The following is a 23,400-nucleotide window of genomic DNA, read 5'->3' as shown; positions in this document are numbered from 1 at the left end:
AAAAATTCTCTTTATAACTCATCTTCCATCCTCTTTTTCAATCATTACCTATCTCCCATAACACATGTAAACATACTAAATTTTCTACTGAAATCAAATACTAGTTTATATCTCGTGTCGTCATAAATGATTCTATAATAATTATTTCTACTTGATTCGCTTGTATATAATTGTCATCTGATTCTCCTATACTGGATGTGAATGTCGTATTTTGTCAGATCTTAACCCTTTAAGACCAAGAATAAAGGTTCAAGGTTTTTTCTTAGACTTCAATAAAAAATGGTCAAATCTCGAGTGTGCTGTATGACATTTCCAATCAACAACGTGCAAATCAAATCTATTGACAACATGCATGTTGATAAGGCACTACAAGACAAAAGGTCTGTCGGCACACTTTTTTCTTGCTACGCTTTTACGAGGGTGGCCACTGATTTGTGATTTGGGCACACTTTTTTTTGTCACGCTTAAAAAGCATGGCCATAAAGGAAAATCGGCACACTTTTACAAGGGTGCCCACTTATTTAAAATTTGGCAACGCTTTTTTACTGTCACGCTTAAAAAGTGTGACGATAGAAGGAAATTGGCACGCTTTTACGAAGGTGGCCACTGATTAAAAATTTGACCATCCATTTTTTTTGTCACGCTTAAAAAGCGTGGCCATGGAGAGAAACCGGCACGCTTGAAAAGCGTGGCTATACCGTGTTTATTTTGGCACCGTAAAAAAATGTGCCGATAGAATTCTCTCCCCTAAAATTTAGTTTCCCACCTATTTTTCCCACACTTAACCTTTTTTTTTTCTAAGTTATCAAATTTTACTCTAAAAATGATAACAACAACACACACTAACTTAACATTGTAATCAAATTCACTTTTAACTAAAAATGATAACAACAACACACTACTAAAAATAATGAAACCCTAAAAATTCACTTACAAACCCTAAAAGCTAAGGCGCCGTCAGCTTCATCTTCTTGAAAGCTCTTCTCGAACCCAGCCTTGGCGTCGTTCATCCATCCTCAGCGTTCAGCTTCATCTTCTCGAACCCAGCCTTTGTCGTTCATCCATTTCCATCGTCATCTTCATCACTGGCCTTCATCGCACCCAGAAAACCCTAACCTCCATCACGCCGCCATCGCACCCTAACCCTAACCTCTTGCTGTCCTTCTCGCCGTTCTGGTCGTCGTGCTGCTCGCCTCTCTCTGTCGCGGTTCTGCTCGCCTCTCTCTGTCGCGGTTCTGCTCCCCTCTTGTTTTCCCAATATCCGTCCCCTTGACACAATTTACAGCAACTTCATCGATGCTCTCCCTGTGGTACGTGTTCTTCGTGTGATTAGGTCAAATTGTAAATAATTAAAGGCCAAATATTCATGTTGGAGCTGAATGGGATGTGTGATTTTGATTTTTGATGTGTTGTTTCTGTTTCAGGTGAAGTACTGCTCTGAGAATAACAATAGGCTTATTCACTTCTCTACTTGTGAAGTGTACGGGAAAACGATTGGAAGCTTTCTCCCCAAAGATAGTCCTCTTCGTCAGGTAACCTTTCCTTTTTTGTTGATTTTATTTTATTTTATTTTTTTAAATCTTTCTTTGTTTGTTAAAGGAAGTTTGAAGATACTGTTTGTTTGTTTCTTGATACTCACTTCTGTTTCCCTTCTTTTTTTTTGGTTTAATGTATTCAGTTGCTTTCCTTTGCATACTTTATCTTTTGAATATATTCTCTGCTATCTCTTTAACTGAATGGTTCTATTTTAAGTTTTTTGAAATCACAAATTGCTTTGTCCTTCTTTGTTATTTTGTGTTCTTTCTAACTGGAATTTAGTTAACTAACTAAGCACCTTTTTCTCTTCTTGTTTAGTTCAAAATGTTGTCTCTTCTATTGTTCAGTTAATCATTACTTTTACTATGCCTTGTTTAGGATCTGTCGCGGTTCTGCTCGCCGTGCTGCTCGAAGGTTAGTGCTCAGTTGTGCTGCTGTAAGGTTAGTGATTAGCTCTTGCTGTGCTGCTGTTTTAATTTGTAAAATAGATTATTATTGAATGTTTTCTGCTATTTTATTGATTAGTGATGAGCTTTTGCTGTGTTGCTGTTTTAATTTTTATTGATTAGTTCTCTATCTCTCCCTCAATCGGCACCGTAAACACCGGTAAGTCTTTCTTCTCTGATTCTCTGTTTCTTTGTGTCTCTATTTCTCTGACTCTCTTCTTAATAGAAATTGAGGACAACTTATCTTTCTAATACAGGGAAGGTATATTGTCAACACCAGCTATTTCTGCTGTGATAAGGAAGCAAAAGGCAAGTAGCAGGCCTATCTAACTAACTCCCTTTTTATCCTGCAGTATTTTAGCATATACCTTTTCAACTCACTTGCTAATCATTTATCTCATTTTCTTATACTTTAACAGGCAAATGGTGGATTTATTATGAGTGCTAGCCATAATCCTAGAGGGCCGGAATATGATTGGGGTATTAAGGTGAACTAATATTTTTTAATTATGGGTCAATTGTGAATTGACTAATAGGTTATTTGATATTCCATAAACATAATAGATACAGCTCTGTCCCATAAAGAAGATTTGTCTTGATATATCTGTAGCCAATTTCCATGTTGTGTGCAAGTTTGCCAGTTGGTGTTTCTGATCCTATTTTATTTACCCTAGTTTAATTACAGTAGTGGACAACCTGCTCCAGAATCCATCACTGACAAGATTTATGAAAACACACTATCTGTAAGTGTTTGTCATGCTGTCTTGCTTTTTGCATCCTTATTCTATTCTTTGAAATTATTGACTTGATCATATATTGTCTGGTTGGAGGATGAAAGTTCTCATGTAATATTGCCATAACCAGTTTAGCACTTAATCTTTCTTCTTGAACTCCTTACATTACTCTAGAATTAATTTGTTGGTGATTTTTTTCTTTTTTCATTTTTTTCCTTGAATGGTGCTATTAATGCATCTGAAATCTTGCACACTATTTTGCAGCATCAGCCTACCCTGATCCTATGCGGGATTACTCTAATCAGCCACTAACATGTGCTATCCTTTTTTTTCCCCTTCTGGTGAACATATACCTTGATCTTTTTGTTCTTCCTTGCAATTCTTATGGCTTGACTTCCTGGATCTTGCATGTCTTCTTTTGGTTGTCTAATCTTTCTTGGTTGTTCTTAAGATTCCATATATAAAATTTATCATGTTTTGAACAAATTGAGCATATCATGGCCGATGTATGTTGCTGGTTATTATGCTCACAATTTATGAAAGTCTCAGTCTTGAAATTCATTACATCTTTTTTTATGTTTCAGGTTTACATTTGATGCAATGCATGCAGTTACTGACACTTATGCCAAACCTATTTTTGTTGATAAACTTGGTGCAAGTCTGGTATGTTTTGCCCCTTTAAAATGTTTTATAATGAGTTGAAAGTAATTTATTTGTAGTTGTTGATAACAGATTTTAATTATGCAATGTAGGATTCAATCGCAAATGGAATCCCTTTGGAAGATTTTGGACATGGTCATCCTGATCCTAATCTAACGTGAGTTTAGCTCTTTATTTTATAAAATTGTCTTTTCACCCGAGATAAATATATTTGATGGATTGTTCAGGTAGAAATAGTCTTTATTTTATAAAATTGTCTTTTCAAGGATGGTGTTAAGGTAGAAATTGTATCCACTCGTTATTGCTAGGTGTAAATTTTTACAGGGAAAAAAATTCCATTTTCCTTCATTTTAATTTCAGGGTCTTGCTAGATCAATGCCAACAAGTGGTGCTGTAGATCCTGTTGTAGAGAAATTGAACCTTCCCATTTTTGAGGCATGTTTTAATTTATTTTATTTTGTATAATTGTTTATATTTTCTAACACTATTTTAAATGGAGTCTCATATATTTATAAACATTGTTCTTTAATAACAAAGATGGACTTGGGTTCAGGTCCCCACTGGTTGGAAAATTTTTGGGAATCTTATGGATGCTGGGAAGTTATCAGTTTGTGGGGAAGAAAGTTTTGGAACAGGCTCTGACCACATTCGTGAGAAGGATGGCATCTGGTAAGTATTCCACATGTTTTTGTAAGTTTATATAATTTGATTTAGTTTAATGTTTCCGGGCTACTACTTTGGTATATCTTGAAATTATTAGAATTCTGAAAAACAATGTTGACCATTTAGAATGGTAACGTCTATGTGTTCTCCAAGAAAAGAAAAATTGTTGTGTATCTTGTGTTTACAGGGCTGTTTTAGCTTGGCTTTCTATTATTGCACACTGCAACAAAGACAAGAAGGCAGGGGAGAAACTGATCTCTGTGGCTGATGTTGTGAAGGAACACTGGGCAACTTATGGACAAATTTCTTTTCTAGATATGACTGAGGTAGGTGTCATCATGGCTACAATTGAAGTTTCATTTGTAACATGATCTTGGCATTTCAGTTTTATCTTTTGATTTTCTTAGTAAAATGAGCATGGTTAAGTGTAATGGTTTATTTTACAAATCCATTTCCTTCATGTAGGAATGTAAATCTGAAGGTGCCAATAAAATGGTAGCATACCTACGAGAGACTGCATCAAAGAGCAAGACTGGTGATAAGTTCTAATGATAATTTTGATAGTTCTAATGATCTCCTAAGTTCTAATGATGAACTTATTTTGTCCTAATTATTAGTTTTGTTAAAGTATTGTAATTTTTTAATTATAATTTTAACATGTAAATAATTCATGTAAATCAATAAAAAATCAATTTTTTATACTGATGCACTGAAACTTGTCTCTCAACAAATTTTCCTTCGGCAAGTATACCGAATTGTCGTCAAGTAAAAACACACAATAGAGTGAGGTCGAATCCCACAGGGATTGATTGGTCAAGTAACTTTAATTAGAGGAATGTTCTAGTTGAGCTAAGCAGAAATTGAGTTGAGTAGTTGCAGAAAATTTAAATGGCGGAAAACTAAATAACAGAAAATATAAGTGCTGGAAATAAATGGCGGAATGTAAATGGCATAAAGTAAATTGCAGAATCTTAAATGGGGATTTGGGGAGATGAGCAGAAAAGTAAATGGCAGAAAATAAAGAGAATGGGTAAGATCAGAAATGGGGGATTCATTGGGTTTAGGAGATGTTGCATTCTCCGGATCAAGTTCATTCTCATTTCTTCCTCAATCAATGCATTCATTGATCTCCTTGGCAATCTTAAGTGATTGGATCCCAATTCTTTGGCAACCCAATTTCTCTAAGCTTGAATAATTGCCCAATTCCTTGATTTAATTGCTCATGGGAAGAGTTGAAGTATGGTCACTGATTATACCACATGTATTTCCAAATCAAAGTGTTGGTAGGATTATATGTGACTATATCCATCCAAACCCTAATTTGGTCCAACATGAGAAAGTATTTCTAGCATGATCTCCTCATTCCTCTTCCAAGGTTTAGAGGAGATCCAAGTATGAATAGCCTCTTTTTCAAGATAACTACCCAATTGGATGAAGATTGAAAGCTTTCTAGTAAAATCAAGAGAAAATAAAGAAGAAGAATAATGAAAACTATTGTTGATCCATCAAATTACAACAGAGCTCCCTAACCCAATAAAAAGGGGTTTAGTTGTTCATAGCTCTGGAAATGGAAGATGATAAAGAAGAATGCATTCTGAGTATTAAACTAGAAGTTGCAGAGAAAGTAAAATATACAAAGTGTAGTTCTCAAGTTCCAGATCCCTTTTTAATTCAAAACTATCCCTATATATACTACTCTTCTGATCTTCTAGTTAGCTCTTCAAGTCTTGGATATGGGCCTTTGATCTTTAGTTAAAGCAGTTACAGTCTTCAGTGGACTCAGCTTTGCTTGCAGACAGAATGTGAGTCAGGCATGGTAGGACGTTTAGTTAGGACATTAGTGGTGTTAACATTAAGTGTAAATTTTGGGTTCAAGAGCGTGAATGACGATAACTTTGTCACTAACCTTCCAAACTAGTTGATCCACGTTAACTTCAACGTTAGTGATACTAACGTAACCACTAACGTAGCCTCTTAGCCCTTCGAAAACGTTATTGGCATTCACCTTTACCAATAACGTTGCTCTTTGTCCCTTTCTTCCACGTTAATGGTCCACGTTAGTGTAACTAACGTGGCCCTTAATGTGGGCATGCCAAGGCTCGAGAGCGTTAGAAACACTTACCTTTGTCACTAACGCTTCAAAATGTCCCTTCCTTCCACGTTAGTGCTTCACGTTAATGGCATTAACGTGACCACTAACGTAGGTGTATTAGCCATCTCCAACGTTAGTGACAAAGGTGATTGTCACTAATGTTGGCTTATCATTCATTGCTCCACGTTACCCTTCACGTTAGTGGTCTTAACGTGACCACTAACGTAGGCAATTTAGGCTTGGTCTAGTGATGAGCGGATAATTTGTACGCTTTTTGGCATTGTTTTTAGTATGTTTTTAGTAGGATCTAGTTACTTTTAGGGATGTTTTCATTAGTTTTTATGTTAAATTCACATTTCTAGACTTTACTATGAGTTTGTGTGTTTTTCTGTGATTTCAGGTATTTTCTGGCTGAAATTGAGGGACTTGAGCAAAAATCAGATTCAGAGGTTGAAGAAGGACTGTTGATGCTGTTGGATTCTGACCTCCCTGCACTTAAAGTGGATTTTCTGGAGCTACAGATCTCAAACTGGCACGCTTCCAATTGCGTTGAAAAGTAGACATCCAGGGCTTTCTATCAATATATAATAGTCCATACTTTGGTCGAGTTTAGACGACGTAAAAGGGCGTTGAATGCCAGTTCTACGCTGCTGTCTGGAGTTAAACGCCAGAAACAAGTCACAAACCAGAGTTGAACGCCAGAAATACGTTACAACCTGGCGTTCAACTCCAGAAAGAGCCTCTGCACGTGTAACATTCATGCTCAGCCCAAGCACACACCAAGTGGGCCCCGGAAGTGGATTTATGCATCAATTACTTACTTCTGTAAACCCTAGTAGCTAGTTTATTATAAATAGGACTTTTTACTATTGTATTAGACATCTTTGGAATCTTTGAACATCTTTTGATCTGTTGATCACGTTTGGGGGCTGGCCATTCGGCCATGCCTAGACCTTCTTCACTTATGTATTTTCAACGGTAGAGTTTCTACACTCCATAGATTAAGGTGTGGAGCTCTGCTGTTCCTCAAAGATTAATGCAAAGTACTACTGTTTTTCTATTCAATTCAACTTGTTCCGCTTCTAGGATATTCATTCGCACTTCAACCTGAATGTGATGAACGTGACAATCATCATCATTCCTTATGAACGCGTGCCTGACAACCACTTCCGTTCTACCTTAGATTGAATGAGTATCTCTTAGATCTCTTAATCAGAATCTTCGTGGTGTAAGCTAGAATGATGGCGGCATTCAAGAGAATCCGGAAAGTCTAAACCTTGTCTGTGGTATTCCGAGTAGGATTCAATGATTGAATGACTGTGACGAGCTTCAAACTCGCGATTGCTGGGCGTAGTGATAGACGCAAAAGGAGGGTGAATCCTATTCCAGCATGATCGGGAACGTTAGATGATTAGCCGTGCCGTGACAGGGCATCTTGGACCATTTTCACAAGAGGAGGGGATGTAGCCACTGACAACGGTGATGCCCTTACATAAAGCCAGCCATAGAATGGAGTAAGACTGATTGGATGAAGACAGCAGGAAAGCGGAGGTTCAGAGGAACGATTGCATCTCCATACGCTTATCTGAAATTCTCACCAATGATTTACATAAGTATTTCTATCCTTCTTTTATTACTACATTTCGAAAACTACATAACTATTTTATATCCGCCTGACTGAGATTTACAAGGTGACCATAGCTTGCTTCATACCAACAATCTCCGTGGGATTCGACCCTTACTCACGTAGGGTATTACTTGGATGACCCAATGCACTTGCTGGTTAGTTATATGAAGTTGTGAAGATATGTTTAGACCATGGTTCTGTGCATCCATTTTTGGTGCCATCGCCAGGGAATCAATTTCGAACAATAATTCACAACCTGAGTAACAATTTTGCATACCAAGTTTTTGGCGCCGTTGCAGGGGATTGTTCGAGTTTGGACAACTGACGGTTCATCTTGTTGCTCAGATTAGGTAACTTTCTTTTTGTTTTCTTTTCAAAAAGTTTTCAAAAATCTTTCAAAAATTTCTCCTTTGTTTTCGAAAAAAAAAAGAAAAAAAAATGTTTTCAAAAATATATTTTTCTTCATAATTTTTAAGAATGAATTCTAGTGTTTCATGAAGCATGTTGAAGCCTGACTAGCTATAAAGCCATGTCTAAATTCTTTTGGACTGAGGCTTCCAAACCATCAGCATAGAGGCAAGTTACTTTGATAAGTAATGAGCAGTATATTCTCTGATGTTATTTGCTAAAGCTTGGCTGGCTATTAAGCCATGCCTAACCCTCAGATTGGAGCTTTAGACTAAGAATGCTAGATTCCTGGAATTCATATTAAAAATTTTGGAATCCTTATTTTTGTTTTTCAAATAATTTTTGAAAAAATACAAAAAAAATTAGAAAATCATAAAAATAAAAAATATTTTTTGTGTTTCTTGTTTGAGTCTTGAGTCATGTTATAAGTTTGGTGTCAATTGCACGTTCATCTTGCATTTTTCGAAAAAAATTCATGCATTCATAGTGTTCTTCATGATCTTCAAGTTGTTCTTGGTAAGTTTTCTTGTTTGATCTTTGCATTTGCATGTTTTGTGTCTTTTCTTGTTTTTCATATGTATTCCTGAATTCTTTATGTCTAAGCATTAAAGAATTCTAAGTTTGGTATCTTGCATGTTTTCTTTGCATTAAAAATTTTTCAAAAATGTGTTCTTGATGTTCATCATGATCTTCATAGTGTTCTTGGTGTTCATCTTGACATTCATAGCATTCTTGCATGCATTCATTGTTTTGATCCATAACTTTCATGCATTGCATCATTTTTCTTGTTTTTCTCTCTCATCATAAAAATTCAAAAATAAAAAAAATATCTTTCCCTTTTTCTCTCTTAAAATTTCGAAAATTAGATTTGACTTTTTTAAAAATTTTTAAAATCTAGTTGTTTTTATGAGTCAAATCAAATTTTCAATTAAAAAAAAATCTTATCTTTTTCAAAAATCAAATCTTTTTTCAAATTTTTTAGTTATTTTCGAAAATAACATCATCAATTAATGTTTTGATTCAAAAATTTCAAGTTTGTTACTTACTTGTTAAGAAAGATTCAAACTTTAAGTTCTAGAATCATATCTTGTGATTTCTTGTGAATCAAGTCATTAATTGAGATTTTAAAAATCAAATCTTTTTCAAAAACTAATTTCTATCATATCTTTTCAAAAATATCTTCTTATCTTACCTTTTTCAAAAAAGTGATTGCAAAATATCTTTTCTAACTTCCTAACTTCTTATCTTTTCAAAATTTGTTTCAACTAACTAACTAACTTTTTGTTTGTTTCTTACCTTTTTCAAAACTACCTAACTAACTCTCTCTAATTTTCGAAAATATCTCCCCTCTTTTTCAAATTTTTTTTAATTAACTAATTATTTTAATTTTTGATTTTTGATTTTTATTTTCGAAAAAAAAAATTTAATTACTAGCCTTTTTCAAAAACTATTTTCGAAAATCACTAACTCTTTTTGAAAAATAATTTTCGAAAATTCTCCTTCTCTCTCATCTTATTCTATTTATTTATTCATCTACTAACATCTCTTCCTCACATCATTCACCAAATTCGAACCCCCCCTTCCATCTGTGTTCGAATTTTTCTCTTCTTCTACTAACAATAAGGAACCTCTTTACTGTGACATAGAGGATTCCTCTTCTTTTCTTTTTCTCTTCTCTTTCTTATGAGCAGGGACAAAGAAAAAGGCATTCTTGTTGAAGCTGATCCAGAACCTGAAAGGACTCTGAAGAGGAAACTAAGAGAAGCTAAATTACAATAATCCAGAGATAACCTTATTGAAAATTTCGAACAAGTAAAGGAGATGGCAGCCAAACCCAACAACAATAATGCAAGGAGAATGCTTGGTGACTTTACTGCACCAAATTCCAATTTACATGGAAGAAACATCTCCATCCCTGCTATTGGAGCAAACAATTTTGAGCTGAAACCTCAGCTAGTTTCTCTGATGCAGCAGAACTGCAAGTTTTATGGACTTCCATCTGAAGATCCTTTTCAGTTCTTAACTGAATTCTTGCAGATCTGTGATACTGTTAAGACTAATGGAGTAGATCCTGAAGTCTATAGGCTCATGCTTTTCCCTTTTGCTGTAAGAGACAGAGCTAGAGTGTGGTTGGACTCTCAACCCAAAGATAGCCTGAACTCTTGGGATAAGCTGGTCACGGCTTTCTTAGCCAAGTTATTTCCTCCTCAAAAGCTGAGCAAGCTTAGAGTGGATGTTCAAACCTTCAGACAGAAAGAAGGTGAATCCCTCTATGAAGCTTGGGAAAGATACAAGCAGCTGACCAAAAAGTGTCCTTCTGACATGCTTTCAGAATGGACCATCCTGGATATATTCTATGATGATTTATCTGATTTATCAAAGATGTCATTGGATACTTCGGCAGGTGGATCCATTCACCTAAAGGAAACGCCTGCAGAAGCTCAAGAACTCATTGACATGGTTGCTAATAACCAGTTCATGTACACTTCTGAGAGGAATCCTGTGAGTAATGGGACGCCTATGAAGAAGGGAGTTCTTGAAATTGATACTCTGAATGCCATACTGGCTCAGAATAAAATATTGACTCAGCAAGTCAATATGATTTTTCAGAGTCTGACTGAAATGCAAGTTGCATCCAACAGTACTCAAGAGGCATCTTCTGAAGAAGAAGCTTGTGATCCTGAGACCCTGCAATAGCAGAGGTAAATTACATGGGTGAACCATATGAAAACACCTATAATCCATCATGGAGAAATCACCCAAATCTCTCATGGAAGGATCAAAAGCCTCAACAAGGCTTTAATAATGGTGGAAGAAACAGGTTAGCAATAGCAAGCCTTTTCCACCATCCACTCAGCAACAGACAGAGAATTCTGAGCAGAATCTATCTAGCTTAGCAAATTTAGTCTCTGATCTATCTAAGGCCACTGTGAGTTTCATGAATGAAACAATGTCCTCCATTAGAAATTTGGAAGCACAAGTGGGCTAGCTGAGTAAAAGGATCACTGAAATCCCTCCTAGTACTCTCCCAAGTAATACAGAAGAGAATCCAAAAGGAGAGTGCAAGGCCATTGAATCAATTACCATGGCCGAACCCACAAGAGAGGAGAAGGACATGAATCCCAAGGAGGAAGACCTCCTGGGACGTCCAGTGATCAATAAGGAGCTTCCCTCTGAGGAACCAAAGGAATCAAAGACTCATCTTGAGGCCATAGAGATTCCATTGAACCTCCTTATGCCATTCATGAGCTCTGATGAGTATTCCTCTTCTGAAGAGAATGAGGATGTTACTGAAGAGCAAGCTGCCAAGTTCCTTGGTGCAATCATGAAGCTGAATACCAAATTATTTGGTATTGAGACTTGGGAAGATGAATCTCCCTTGTTCACCAATGAACTAAGTGATCTGGATCAACTGACGTTGCCTCAGAAGAGAGAGGATCCTGGAAAGTTCATAATACCTTGTACCATAGGCACCATGATCTTTAAGGCTCTGTGTGACCTTGGTTCAGGGATAAACCTCATGCCCCTCTCTGTAATAGAGAAACTGGGAATCTATGGGGTGCAAGCCACTAAAATCTCATTAGAGATGGCAGATAATTCAAGAAAACAGGCTTATGGACAAGTAGAGGACGTGTTAGTAAAGGTTGAAGGCCTTTACATCCCTGCTGATTTCATAGTCCTAGACACTGGAAAGGAAGAGGATGAATCCATCATCCTAGGAAGGCCTTTCCTAGCCACAGCAAGAGCTGTGATTGATGTGGACAGAGGAGAATTGATCCTTCAATTAAATAAGGACAACCTTGTGTTTACAACTCAAGGATCTCTCTCTGCATCCATGGAGAGAAAGCAGAAAAAGCTTCTCTCAAAGCAGAGTCAACAAAAGCCCCCACAATCAAACTCTAAGTTTGGTGTAGAGAGGCCACAACCAAACTCTAAGTTTGGTGTCAAACCCCCATATCCAAACTCTAAGTTTGGTGTTGGGAGGTCTCAACAAAGCTCTGCACATCTGTGAGGCTCCATGAGAGCCCACTGTCAAGCTATTGACATTAAAGAAGCGCTTATTGGGAGGCAACCCAATGTTTAATTATCTAATTTTATTTTTGTTTTTCATGTTTTATTAGGTTCATGATCATGTGGAGTCACAAAATAAATATAAAAATTGAAAACAGAATAAAAAATAGCAGAAGAAAAATCACACCCTGGAGGAAGACCTTACTGGCGTTTAAACGCCAGTAAGAAGCATGTTTTGGGCGTTCAACGCCAGAACAGAGCATGGTTCTGGCGCTGAACGCCAGAAATGGGCAGCATCTGGGCGTTTGAACGCCAGAAATGCACCCTGGAGAAGAGCTGGCGTTGAACGCCCAGAACAAGCATGGTTCTGGCGTTCAACGCCAGAAATGGGCAACAAATGGGCGTTCAACTCCCAGAACAAGCACCAATCTGGCGCTGAACGCCCAGAGTTGTGTGCAAGGGCATTTTGCATGCCTAATTTGGTGCAAGGTTGTAAATCCTTGAACACCTCAGGATCTGTGGACCCCACAGGATCACCTCAGGATCTGTGGACCCCACAGGATCCCCACCTACCTCCACTCACTTCTTCTCACCCCTCTTTCACACAATCCCATAAACACTCTTCCCCAAAACCCTTCACCAATCACCTCAATCTCTCTTCCCCATCACCTCTTCACCACTCACATCCATCCACTCTTCCCCATAAACCTACCTCATAAACTCCACCTACCTTCAAAATTCAAAATCAATTTCCCACCCAAACCCACCCTAAATGGCCGAACCTTAACCCCCCTCCCTTCCCTATATAAAGCCTTCCATTCTTCCTCATTTTCACACAACACAACCCTCTCTTCTCTTCTTGGCCGAAACACACCTCCCCCCTCTTCTCCATCTTTTCTTCTTCTTCTTCTTCATCTTTTCTTTCTTCTCTTGCTCGAGGGCGAGCAAAATTCTAAATTTAGTGTGGTAAAAGCATAAGCTTTTTGTTTTTCCATTACCATTGATGACACCTAAGACCGGAGAATCCTCTAGAAAAGGGAAAGGGAAGACAAAAGCTTCCACCTCCGAGTTATGGGAGATGGAAAGGTTCATCTCCAAAGCCCATCAAGACCACTTCTATGATGTTGTGGCCAAGAAGAAGGTGATCCCCGAGGTCCCTTTCAAACTCAAAAGAAATGAGTATCCGGAGATCCGACATGAAATTCAAAGAAGAGGTTGGGAAGTTCTAACAAACCCCATCCAACAAGTCGGCATCCTAATGGTTCAAGAGTTCTATGCTAATGCATGGATCACTAGGAACCATGATCAAAGTAAGAACCCGAACCCAAAGAATTATCTCACCATGGTTCGGGGAAAATACTTAGATTTTAATCCGGAAAATGTGAGGTTGGCGTTCAACTTGCCAAACATGGAAGAGAACGCACGCCCCTACACAAGGAGAGTCAACTTTGATCAAAGGTTGGACCAAGTCCTCATGGACATATGTGTAGAAGGAGCTCAATGGAAGATTGACTCAAAAGGCAAACCGGTTCAACTAAGAAGACTGGACCTTAAGCCTGTAGCTAGAGGATGGTTGGAATTCATTCAATGCTCAATCATTCCCACTAGCAACCGGTCTGAAGTTACTATAGACCGGGCCATCATGATCCATAGCATCATGATTGGAGAAGAGGTGGAAGTTCATGAGATTATACCTCAAGAACTCTACAAGGTGGCTGACAAATCTTCCACTATGGCAAGGTTAGCCTTTCCTCACCTCATTTACCACCTATGCAATTCGGCTGGGATTAACATAGAGGGAAATATCCTCATTAAAGAGGACAAGCCCATCACTAAGAAAAAGATGGAGCAAGCAAGAGAGCCCATTCATGGAGCTCAAGAGGCGCATGAAGCTCATCACCATGAGATCCCGGAGATGCCTCAAATGCATTTCCCTCCACAGAACTATTGGGAGCAAATTAACACTTCCCTAGGAGAATTAAGCTCCAACATGGGACAACTAAGGGTAGAACATCAAGAGCACTCCATCATCCTTCATGAAATTAGAGAAGATCAAAAAGCAATGAGGGAGGAGCAACAAAGACAAGGAAGAGACATAGAAGAGCACAAGGACATCATTGGTTCCTCAAGAAGGAAACGCCACCATCACTAAGGTGGATTCATTCCTTTTCCTATTTCTTCTGTTTTTCATTTTCTATGTTAGGTGCTTATCTATGTTTGTGTCTTCATTACATGATCATTAGTATTTAGTAACTTTGTCTTAAAGTTATGAATGTCCTATAAATCCATCACCTCTCTTAAATAAAAACTGTTTTAATGCAAAAGAACAAGAAGTACATGAGTTTCGAATTTATCCTTGAACTTAGTTTAATTATATTGATGTGGTGACAATGCTTCTTGTTTTCTGAATGTATGCTTGAACAGTGCATATGTCTTTTGAAGTTGTTGTTTAAGAATGTTAAATATGTTGGCTCTTGAAAGAATGATGACTAGGAGACATGTTATTTGATAATCTGAAAAATCATAAAAATGATTCTTGAAGTAAGAAAAAGCAGCAAAGAACAAAGCTTGCAGAAAAAAAAAATAGGCGAAAAAAAATAGAAAGAAAAAGAAAATGCAAGCAGAAAAAGCCAAAAGCTCTTAAAACCAAGAGGCAAGAGCAAAAAGCCAGTAACCCTTAAAACCAAAAGGCAAGGGCAAATAAAAAGGATCCCAAGGTTTTGAGCATCAGTGGATAGGAGGGCCTAAAGGAATAAAATCCTGGTCTAAGCGGCTAAACCAAGCTGTCCCTAACCATGTGCTTGTGGCGTGAAGGTGTCAAGTGATAACTTGAGACTGTGCGGTTAAAGTCAAGGTCCAAAGCAAAAGAAGAGTGTGCTTAAGAACCCTGGACACCTCTAATTGGGGACTTTAGCAAAGCTGAGTCACAATCTGAAAAGGTTCACCCAATTATGTGTCTGTGGCATTTATGTATCCGGTGGTAATACTTGAAAACAAAGTGCTTAGGGCCACGGCCAAGACTCATAAAACAAGCTGTGTTCAAGAATCATCATACTGAACTAGGAGAGTCAATAATACTATCTGAACTCTGAGTTCCTATAGATGCCAATCATTCTGAACCTCAATGGATAAAGTGAGATGCCAAAACTATTCAAGAGGCAAAAAGCTATAAGTCCCGCTCATATGATTGAAGCTATGTTTCATTGAGAGATTAAAATTTATAGTATATTCTCTTCTTTTTATCCTATTTGATTTTCAGTTGCTTGGGGACAAGCAACAATTTAAGTTTGGTGTTGTGATGAGCGGATAATTTGTACGCTTTTTGGCATTATTTTTAGTATGTTTTTAGTAGGATCTAGTTACTTTTAGGGATGTTTTCATTAGTTTTTATGTTAAATTCACATTTCTGGACTTTACTATGAGTTTGTGTGTTTTTCTATGATTTCAGGTATTTTCTGGCTGAAATTGAGGGACTTGAGCAAAAATCAGATTCAGAGGTTGAAGAAGGACTGTTGATGCTGTTGGATTCTGACCTCCCTGCACTTAAAGTGGATTTTCTGGAGCTACAGATCTCAAACTGGCACGCTTCCAATTGCGTTGAAAAGTAGACATCCAGGGCTTTCTATCAATATATAATAGTCCATACTTTGGTCGAGTTTAGACGACGTAAAAGGGCGTTGAATGCCAGTTCTACGCTGCTGTCTGGAGTTAAACGCCAGAAACAAGTCACAAACCAGAGTTGAACGCCAGAAATACGTTACAACCTGGCGTTCAACTCCAGAAAGAGCCTCTGCACGTGTAACATTCATGCTCAGCCCAAGCACACACCAAGTGGGCCCCGGAAGTGGATTTATGCATCAATTACTTACTTCTGTAAACCCTAGTAGCTAGTTTATTATAAATAGGACTTTTTACTATTGTATTAGACATCTTTGGAATCTTTGAACATCTTTTGATCTGTTGATCACGTTTGGGGGCTGGCCATTCGGCCATGCCTAGACCTTCTTCACTTATGTATTTTCAACGGTAGAGTTTCTACACTCCATAGATTAAGGTGTGGAGCTCTGCTGTTCCTCAAAGATTAATGCAAAGTACTACTGTTTTTCTATTCAATTCAACTTGTTCCGCTTCTAGGATATTCATTCGCACTTCAACCTGAATGTGATGAACGTGACAATCATCATCATTCCTTATGAACGCGTGCCTGACAACCACTTCCGTTCTACCTTAGATTGAATGAGTATCTCTTAGATCTCTTAATCAGAATCTTCGTGGTGTAAGCTAGAATGATGGCGACATTCAAGAGAATCCGGAAAGTCTAAACCTTGTCTGTGGTATTCCGAGTAGGATTCAATGATTGAATGACTGTGATGAGCTTCAAACTCACGATTGCTGGGCGTAGTGATAGACGCAAAAGGAGGGTGAATCCTATTCCAGCATGATCGGGAACGTCAGATGATTAGCCGTGCCGTGACAGGGCATCTTGGACCATTTTCACAAGAGGAGGGGATGTAGCCACTGACAACGGTGATGCCCTTGCATAAAGCCAGCCATAGAAAGGAGTAAGACTGATTGGATGAAGACAGCAGGAAAGCGGAGGTTCAGAGGAACGATTGCATCTCCATACGCTTATCTGAAATTCTCACCAATGATTTACATAAGTATTTCTATCCTTCTTTTATTACTACATTTCGAAAACTACATAACTATTTTATATCCGCCTGACTGAGATTTACAAGGTGACCATAGCTTGCTTCATACCAACAATCTCCATGGGATTCGACCCTTACTCACGTAAGGTATTACTTGGACGACCCAGTGCACTTGCTGGTTAGTTATGCGAAGTTGTGAAGATATGTTTAGACCATGGTTCTGTGCATCCGTTTTTGGTGCCATCGCCAGGGAATCAATTTCGAACAATAATTCACAACCCGAGTAACAATTTCGCATACCATCTAGCGTTAGTGACAAAGGTGAGTGTCACTAATGCTTACGACTTCCTCTTTATTCCATGTTAGAGTCCACGTTAATTGGATTAACGTGGCTCTTAACGTGGCTTAGTATGGCATTTTGGAACGTTAGTGGAGTTCACTTTTACCACTAACGTTGGAGCTCCCCCTTTCGTTCACGTTAGTTCCCACGTTAGTGTAACTAACGTGGCAACTAATGTGGGTTAAGATGGCATTCGAAGGCGTATTGGTGGTAACTTTACCACTAACGTTGCAAGCTCGCTCCCACTCCACGTTAGTGGTCACATTAGTGAAGCTAACGTGGCTGCTAACGTGGTTCTTCTTTGCTTCCTTTGTCCTGAAATTAAACAAACAAGGTGCATCAAAGTTTTGTTTCAAGTCATGAGATCATGCATCATCCATATTATCATTCAATTCATGCATAATTCTCATGAAATCATGTAAATTTCACAATGTTTGCTTGAATCAAGATGTAAGTGTATATTCACCTAAAACTTGCTTATTTACTAAGAAAATGCATGAAACTATCCTAAAATAGTAAAGAAAAAGGTCAGTGAATCTGGCCAAAATGCCCTGGCATCACACCACCAAACTTAAAGCTTGCTTGTCCCTAAGCAAGTACTGAAAAATAAGAATGATGAATGAAAGAATAAGAGAAACAAGTTCTTATTATAGAATTAAAATTCTTGGTTTATGGGGTTTCATGCATAGCAACTTAGGTTCATTCCTTCTCTGGTTTCCAGGTCCTTATCATGCTCTTGAATACTTGCTTGATTGCATCCTATGAGATCCTTATTCCTTGATCCCCCCTTTCTTTTCAGGGTTTATTGCATTCTTAGGCTAAGTGCTCTGTGAGGGGGCAACTCTTTAAAATAAGCTTTTAGCCAACACTCCCGAACTAGTTGGTTCAAGGTGCTAGGTGTTAAAACACCCTTAAGGACTTACTCCCTCAAGTCTCTCTCTCCCATACATGCACACCACATGCATATGGTTTGTTATTTTACTTCCTTGAGGCCTTGGTGTCCAGCACCTCTTTGGATTACTAAGTGTTCTGTAGCAAGGTTGCTCTTGATAGTGAATTTTCAGTTGATAATCCCGGGTTAGTTAACCCAAGTTACCAAGTGATGAAGCACTCCTGAGAACTTATTCATCCAAGCAGATCCTTGGCACAGGAACACCACAGACACATCCCTCAAGATTTAAACCCTTGATGCCTAGCCTTATTTCTTATTCCTTTTCTTTCTTTTTTCAACTTTTACTATTCTTTTTCTTTTTCTTATTAGGACCTTGTTATTTAACTAGTCTCATGGAATGTGCTTCAAGCATAGGATTCAGAGCATGTAGTTGCCTCTATACCTTATTGGTGGACCAACTTAGCTAACCAATTACTACACCACAAACATTAAGAACTTACTCCACAAGATGAACCCCACTCTGGTTTTTCATAACATTTTCTTTTATTTATCTTAAAGGGCAAGCATACATTTAAGCAGGATGTAATTAAAAGCAGGGAACTTAGACTAGCACACATATGACAAAAGCAATGAAATCTTAAAGATAGAATTGAAAGTTCCTAAGCTACTATGGATGCATGTTCTATTTCATACATGATTTTCCTTATTTAGACATTGAAAGAAAGAAAATGAAAAGGAACTCCGCCACCTTTTACTCATGTGGATGCCCATGCTCTCTCTCTTGTTTATCCTCTTTGTGTCTACTTGCGCTTCCTTGTGTCCGTGTCATTCTGGCTCTTTTCCAATCCTCAAGTGCCTTCCTTACTGACTCATGACTCTTTTCTGCTCTTTCTCTTTCCTCTCGTTCTAATTCATCCTTTACTTCTTCATATCTTGTGATCCCAGGGTGTAATATAGGCAATTGTTCGACTAGGTATCCGAGCCTGGCTTGAGTGTTCACATGATATCCAATCTCACTCATATAGACTCCTTCTGAAAATGCCCTGTATTCATCGAAAAGATCTGCCTGTTCTCTTTATTTTCGATGCATCTCATGTATGTGCGCACCTTGATGTGCTTGGATGTTGATTAGCTTTTGGATGGCTTCTTGTTGTTGATCTTGCTTTTGGTTCAACCTATGGAAGGATTCACCCCATTGTTTTCCTTGTTCCAGTTGCTGCTCTATTAATTGCTGCTCTATTTCAGCGAATTTCTGAATGCCTTGAGCTATGAATTTGTGAACCTTGATCTCTCTTCCTTTGAGTATACATTGCACCATTGTAGCTCTCTTAAGGTTTACCTCTGAATTATTTCCGGCGGGGAGGATGGATCTCCTTACAATTTCGAACCACCCCTTTGCTTCAGGAGTGAGATCCCCTTTCTTAATGAATTTGGGCTTTCTATGGGAATCTCGCACCCAATCAGCTCCTTGGATGCAGATGTTTTGCACAATCTGGTCATAGTTGGGGCTGCTATCTATTCTGGGTTGATAACTCTCTTCTGCAAATGGTATGGTTCGTAGCTTTAACGCCCTCATGATGTTCATGAGACTGAAATCCACTGTTACTCCTCTTACAAAGCTTATATAGGATTCATATGCTCTATCGTACCTGACTGCATTTGCATAAAACTCTCTTACAAGAGTTGCATTTACCTTTGTAACAGGATCAGTGAGGAGCTCCCATCTTCTCTTTTCCACCTTCTCTGCGATTTCGGGGCACTCGATTTTCTTGACTTGAAAGCCTAGCTCATATATGATCTCTTTATCAGCCATCCACCCAAATTGTAATGCATGGTGAAAAATTCTAAATTTCTTCTCATCAAAAGGGCGTTGCTCCATAGGTTCCTTCCCTTTTCTTCTTTTAGAGCTCGATGATGCCATGGGTGACCTTTGAATTTGAATTTATAGAAGTATGGATGGTTGAAATAGAGTAGCTAAGGGAGTGAGTGAGAATGCTTTTGATGGAGTAAGAGGTGTTGAAGGTGTGTTCCGAGAGTAAGAAGTATGAAGAGGGGAGAATTGGAATATGAAGAGGTACGGACTAAGAGCCACTTATATGGAAAAGTGGTGAGTAAATGGAAGGTGTGGATTGATGGTATAGGCTAATAATGGACGGTTGGTGTTTAGCATGAAATGAGCACAAGGATCACCATTTTTATGATGGGGTTGGTTCGGTTTCCAAGGGTATCATTCTTCCAATGTTGCATGGCAACATTTCCCAATACATTTCCTTTGAAGACATGTGTATAGTCCCTCTTTGTGAAGTGGCCGAACCCCCTTCTTCATTTGTCCCATCAATTTCATCCAATCTTCCCTTCATTTCTCCTACAAGATAAAGGAACTAATGAGTTTGGATAGTGGCGGCAAAATTAGAAAGTGGAATAACTACTTTTTAAATTTTTTTTATTGTTAAATAACTAAGTGCTATTCATGAATACAACCCAACTGAGTGATTAATTGTTCATATATGCAACATTGGTGACACCAAACTTAGTTTGTGACTATGTGGTGTAAAAAGAGTTAATTAAGGCTCTAAGAGTAACACAGTGTGAATTGTGTTCTTGTCCTCTTAGTTTGCCTGGAACACCAAACTTGTTGTTCACTATATGTTGCATATAAGGATTCATCTAAGTGTTTGTCAAAGTTGATTTGGAATTCATGAATCTTGATTTATTAACTACTTCAGACATCCTAAAAAATTAAAATATGGGTTGCCTCCCATGAAGCGCTTCTTTAGCGTCATTAGCTTGACGTTTCGCCCTTGTCAGGGTAGTAGGTAGTGCTTCAAATCTTCCCCTCTCGCAGTGAATCTATCTCCGTTGGCTTCATTAAAAACCTCCACATGTTCCAAGGAGATAATTTTACTGATGGTGAAAACTTTAGGCAGCTGAGATGGAATAGTGGAGAGATGAGGTGGGATAGCTGGAAAATGAGCAGAGATTACTTTATTCCCTGGAGAGAAATCCTCTGTAGGGATATTTTTGTTCCTCCATCCCCTTGGCGCCTTCTTCCTTGTTTCTTTTAGTGCTATCCTGCTCCTTGTGGCCTCTTTTTCCAGGAAAATTTTGTTGCTAGTCTCATATGACTCTGGTGGGTTTAGCTCTTCTTGAGTTTCCTTTAGCTGTTGTACCTTCTGACTGTATTATTTACCAACCAAAGGGATTTTCAGGTGTACCATTTGTGCTTTAATGCTTGTTTCTTCCACCAATGTCTTATTGTGATCTCCCCTTGATTCCTTATTTTCTTGATCTGTTTCTTGTGAGGGTTTGAAGATATTGAAGGTAAGTTGTTCATCATGTATCCTCAATATTAGCTCTCCTCGTTCCACATCTATGAGTGCTCTGGCTGTGGCTAGGAATGGCCTTCCCAATATGATTGGATGGAGGTGACTCTCTTCCATCTCCAAGATAACAAAGTTTGTGGGAAGGAAGTAGTTCCTAACCTTCACCAACATGTTTTCAACCACTCCTATTGCTTGTTTTTGAGTTTTGTCAGCCAACTTGATGATTACATCTGTGGGCATTAGCTCATTGATCTGAAGCTTCTTCATGAGGAATAAAGGCACTAAGTTGATATTTGCCCCCAGGTCACAGAGTCCTTTATCAATCCTTGTTTCTCCTATAGCACAGGGGATGTGAAAACTCCCTGGATCCTTTCTTTTTGTAGGTAATTCTGGTTGAATGAGAGCACTGCGCTCCTTATTCAACACTATTATTTGTCCTCCTTTTAGTGAGTTTTTCTTGGTCAGCAGCTCTTTCATACACTTAATGTATGAGGGCATTTGTTGGAGGGCCTTGATGAATGGTATGTTTACATGGAGGGATGCAAACATGTCGAGGAACTTTGAGTACACTTTCCTTTCTACACCACCTTTGAGTCTATGGGGAAAAGGTGCATATGGGTTCAGAATCTCCTTCTCCCTTAGCCCCTTCTTTTGTATGGAGTTGGTTTCTTGGTCACCCTTTTCCTGCTTCTCTGCTGGAATATCTCGAGAGTGTCCTAAGGGTTTGTTCAGTTCTTCCTCACTCCCCTTATTACTTATAGTGACCATCTTGCATTCCTCCCATCTTACTTTCTTTGCTTCACCTCTCAGGTTTTTCTCCGTATCACTTGGGAAGCTATCAGTGGGTTTGGGAATCTGCTGAGAGAGTGATAAACCCATATTTTATGATATACTTTGTGCTTAATTTGAGTGATTTATTCAACTCTTTACCCACTTATTCATATTAATTGCATGGTTTTACTTTCCCTTCCTTATTATGTGATGTATGTGAAAAGCATGTTTTCTATGCTTTAAAATTAATTATTTTAATCACCTTTAATTCCATTCGATGCCGTGATTAGTGTGTTGAGTAATTTTCAGATCTTCTAAGGTAGGAATGACTTAAAGGATGGAAAGAAAACATACAAAAATGGAAGGAAAGCACAAAACGGAGCTTCTGAAGAAACTGGCATCCATGCGATCGCATGGACGATGCGATCGCGTGCCAAGCGCGAATCAAAAGCGACGCGGCCGCATGACTAATGCGACCGCGCGCCTTAAGCAGAACGAATATGACGCGGTCGCATGACTGACGTGACTGCGTGGCAAGGAAAAGCTCCGAACGACGTGATCGCGTGACCCACGCGGACGCGTGACAGAGGCCACACACCAGAAATTGCAGAAAACGCTCATAGCGAATTCTGAAACCCTTTTTGGCCCAAATCCAAGTCTAGAAGGCATAGACCAGAGGTTATGAAGTGAGGGAATGCATCCATTCAGGGAGAGCTCGCCAATTTCCACTTTCCATGAATTAGATTTAATTTTGAGAGAGGTTCTCTCTCTCTCTTTAGGATTAGGATTTAGATTTAGGATTTTTATTCACTTTCAGGATTATCTCTTTGATCAGGTTCAATATTCGTTTTATTTACTTTTGCAAGCTACTTTATGAATCCTTTCATGTTACAGATTACTCTTTTATTAATGTTATTTGAGGTATTTCAGTTTAATATTGATTACTCTTATTCATGCTATTGTTACTTTTACTCTGAAGACATTTTTTATTCCAAGTAGATTTATTTTTCTCCTTTTGGTCTTGGTTAAGAAATCAGTAACTCAAGAGTTATCCAATTCAACATCATAATTGATAATTGTTATCTTTGTTAATTGAATTGAACTTCCATAATCCCAATCTTTTCTTAGGAAATAAATAGGATTCGAAGATCAAACTAATTAATCCCTTGACCTTCCTTTACCTTAGTAAAGGTTAACAAAGTGGAATTAGGATTCAACCATCATCATCATTGATAAGGATAGCTA

The 23,400-nt window shown here is 38.3% G+C and overlaps 1 protein-coding gene and 1 non-coding gene across 2 annotated transcripts; one reads left to right on the top strand and one right to left on the bottom strand.

The window, feature by feature from the left end:
- Positions 1-3,930: 3,930 nt before the first annotated feature.
- LOC140176370 (phosphoglucomutase, chloroplastic-like) lies at positions 3,931-4,737 on the top strand. The gene is made up of 3 exons (XM_072207032.1): positions 3,931-4,045; positions 4,227-4,365; positions 4,505-4,737. The coding sequence occupies exons 1-3, from the start codon at positions 3,963-3,965 to the stop codon at positions 4,586-4,588; spliced, it is 306 nt and encodes a 101-aa protein (XP_072063133.1). The 5' UTR covers positions 3,931-3,962; the 3' UTR covers positions 4,589-4,737.
- A 5,649-nt stretch (positions 4,738-10,386) lies between these two features.
- On the bottom strand, positions 10,387-10,494 carry LOC112725394 (small nucleolar RNA R71). The gene has a single exon (XR_003164505.1). It is a non-coding gene; the product is annotated as a small nucleolar RNA R71 (small nucleolar RNA).
- Positions 10,495-23,400: the final 12,906 nt, after the last annotated feature.

Source organism: Arachis hypogaea, chromosome 11, assembly GCF_003086295.3.
Source record: "Arachis hypogaea cultivar Tifrunner chromosome 11, arahy.Tifrunner.gnm2.J5K5, whole genome shotgun sequence".
Taxonomy (NCBI): Eukaryota; Viridiplantae; Streptophyta; class Magnoliopsida; order Fabales; family Fabaceae; genus Arachis; species Arachis hypogaea.
The sequence above is the reverse complement of the archived record's forward strand: the minus strand, read 5'-3'. Positions and strand labels throughout refer to the sequence as shown.

Bases quoted from the DNA above. Each gene is read 5' to 3' on its own strand.
- LOC140176370 (XM_072207032.1), top strand. From the start codon at position 3,963: ATGGATGCTGGGAAGTTATCAGTTTGTGGGGAAGAAAGTTTTGGAACA. The intron at 4,046-4,226 runs GTAAGTATTCCA...TTGTGTTTACAG, and splicing joins CGTGAGAAGGATGGCATCTG to GGCTGTTTTAGCTTGGCTTT. The intron at 4,366-4,504 runs GTAGGTGTCATC...TCCTTCATGTAG, and splicing joins CTTTTCTAGATATGACTGAG to GAATGTAAATCTGAAGGTGC.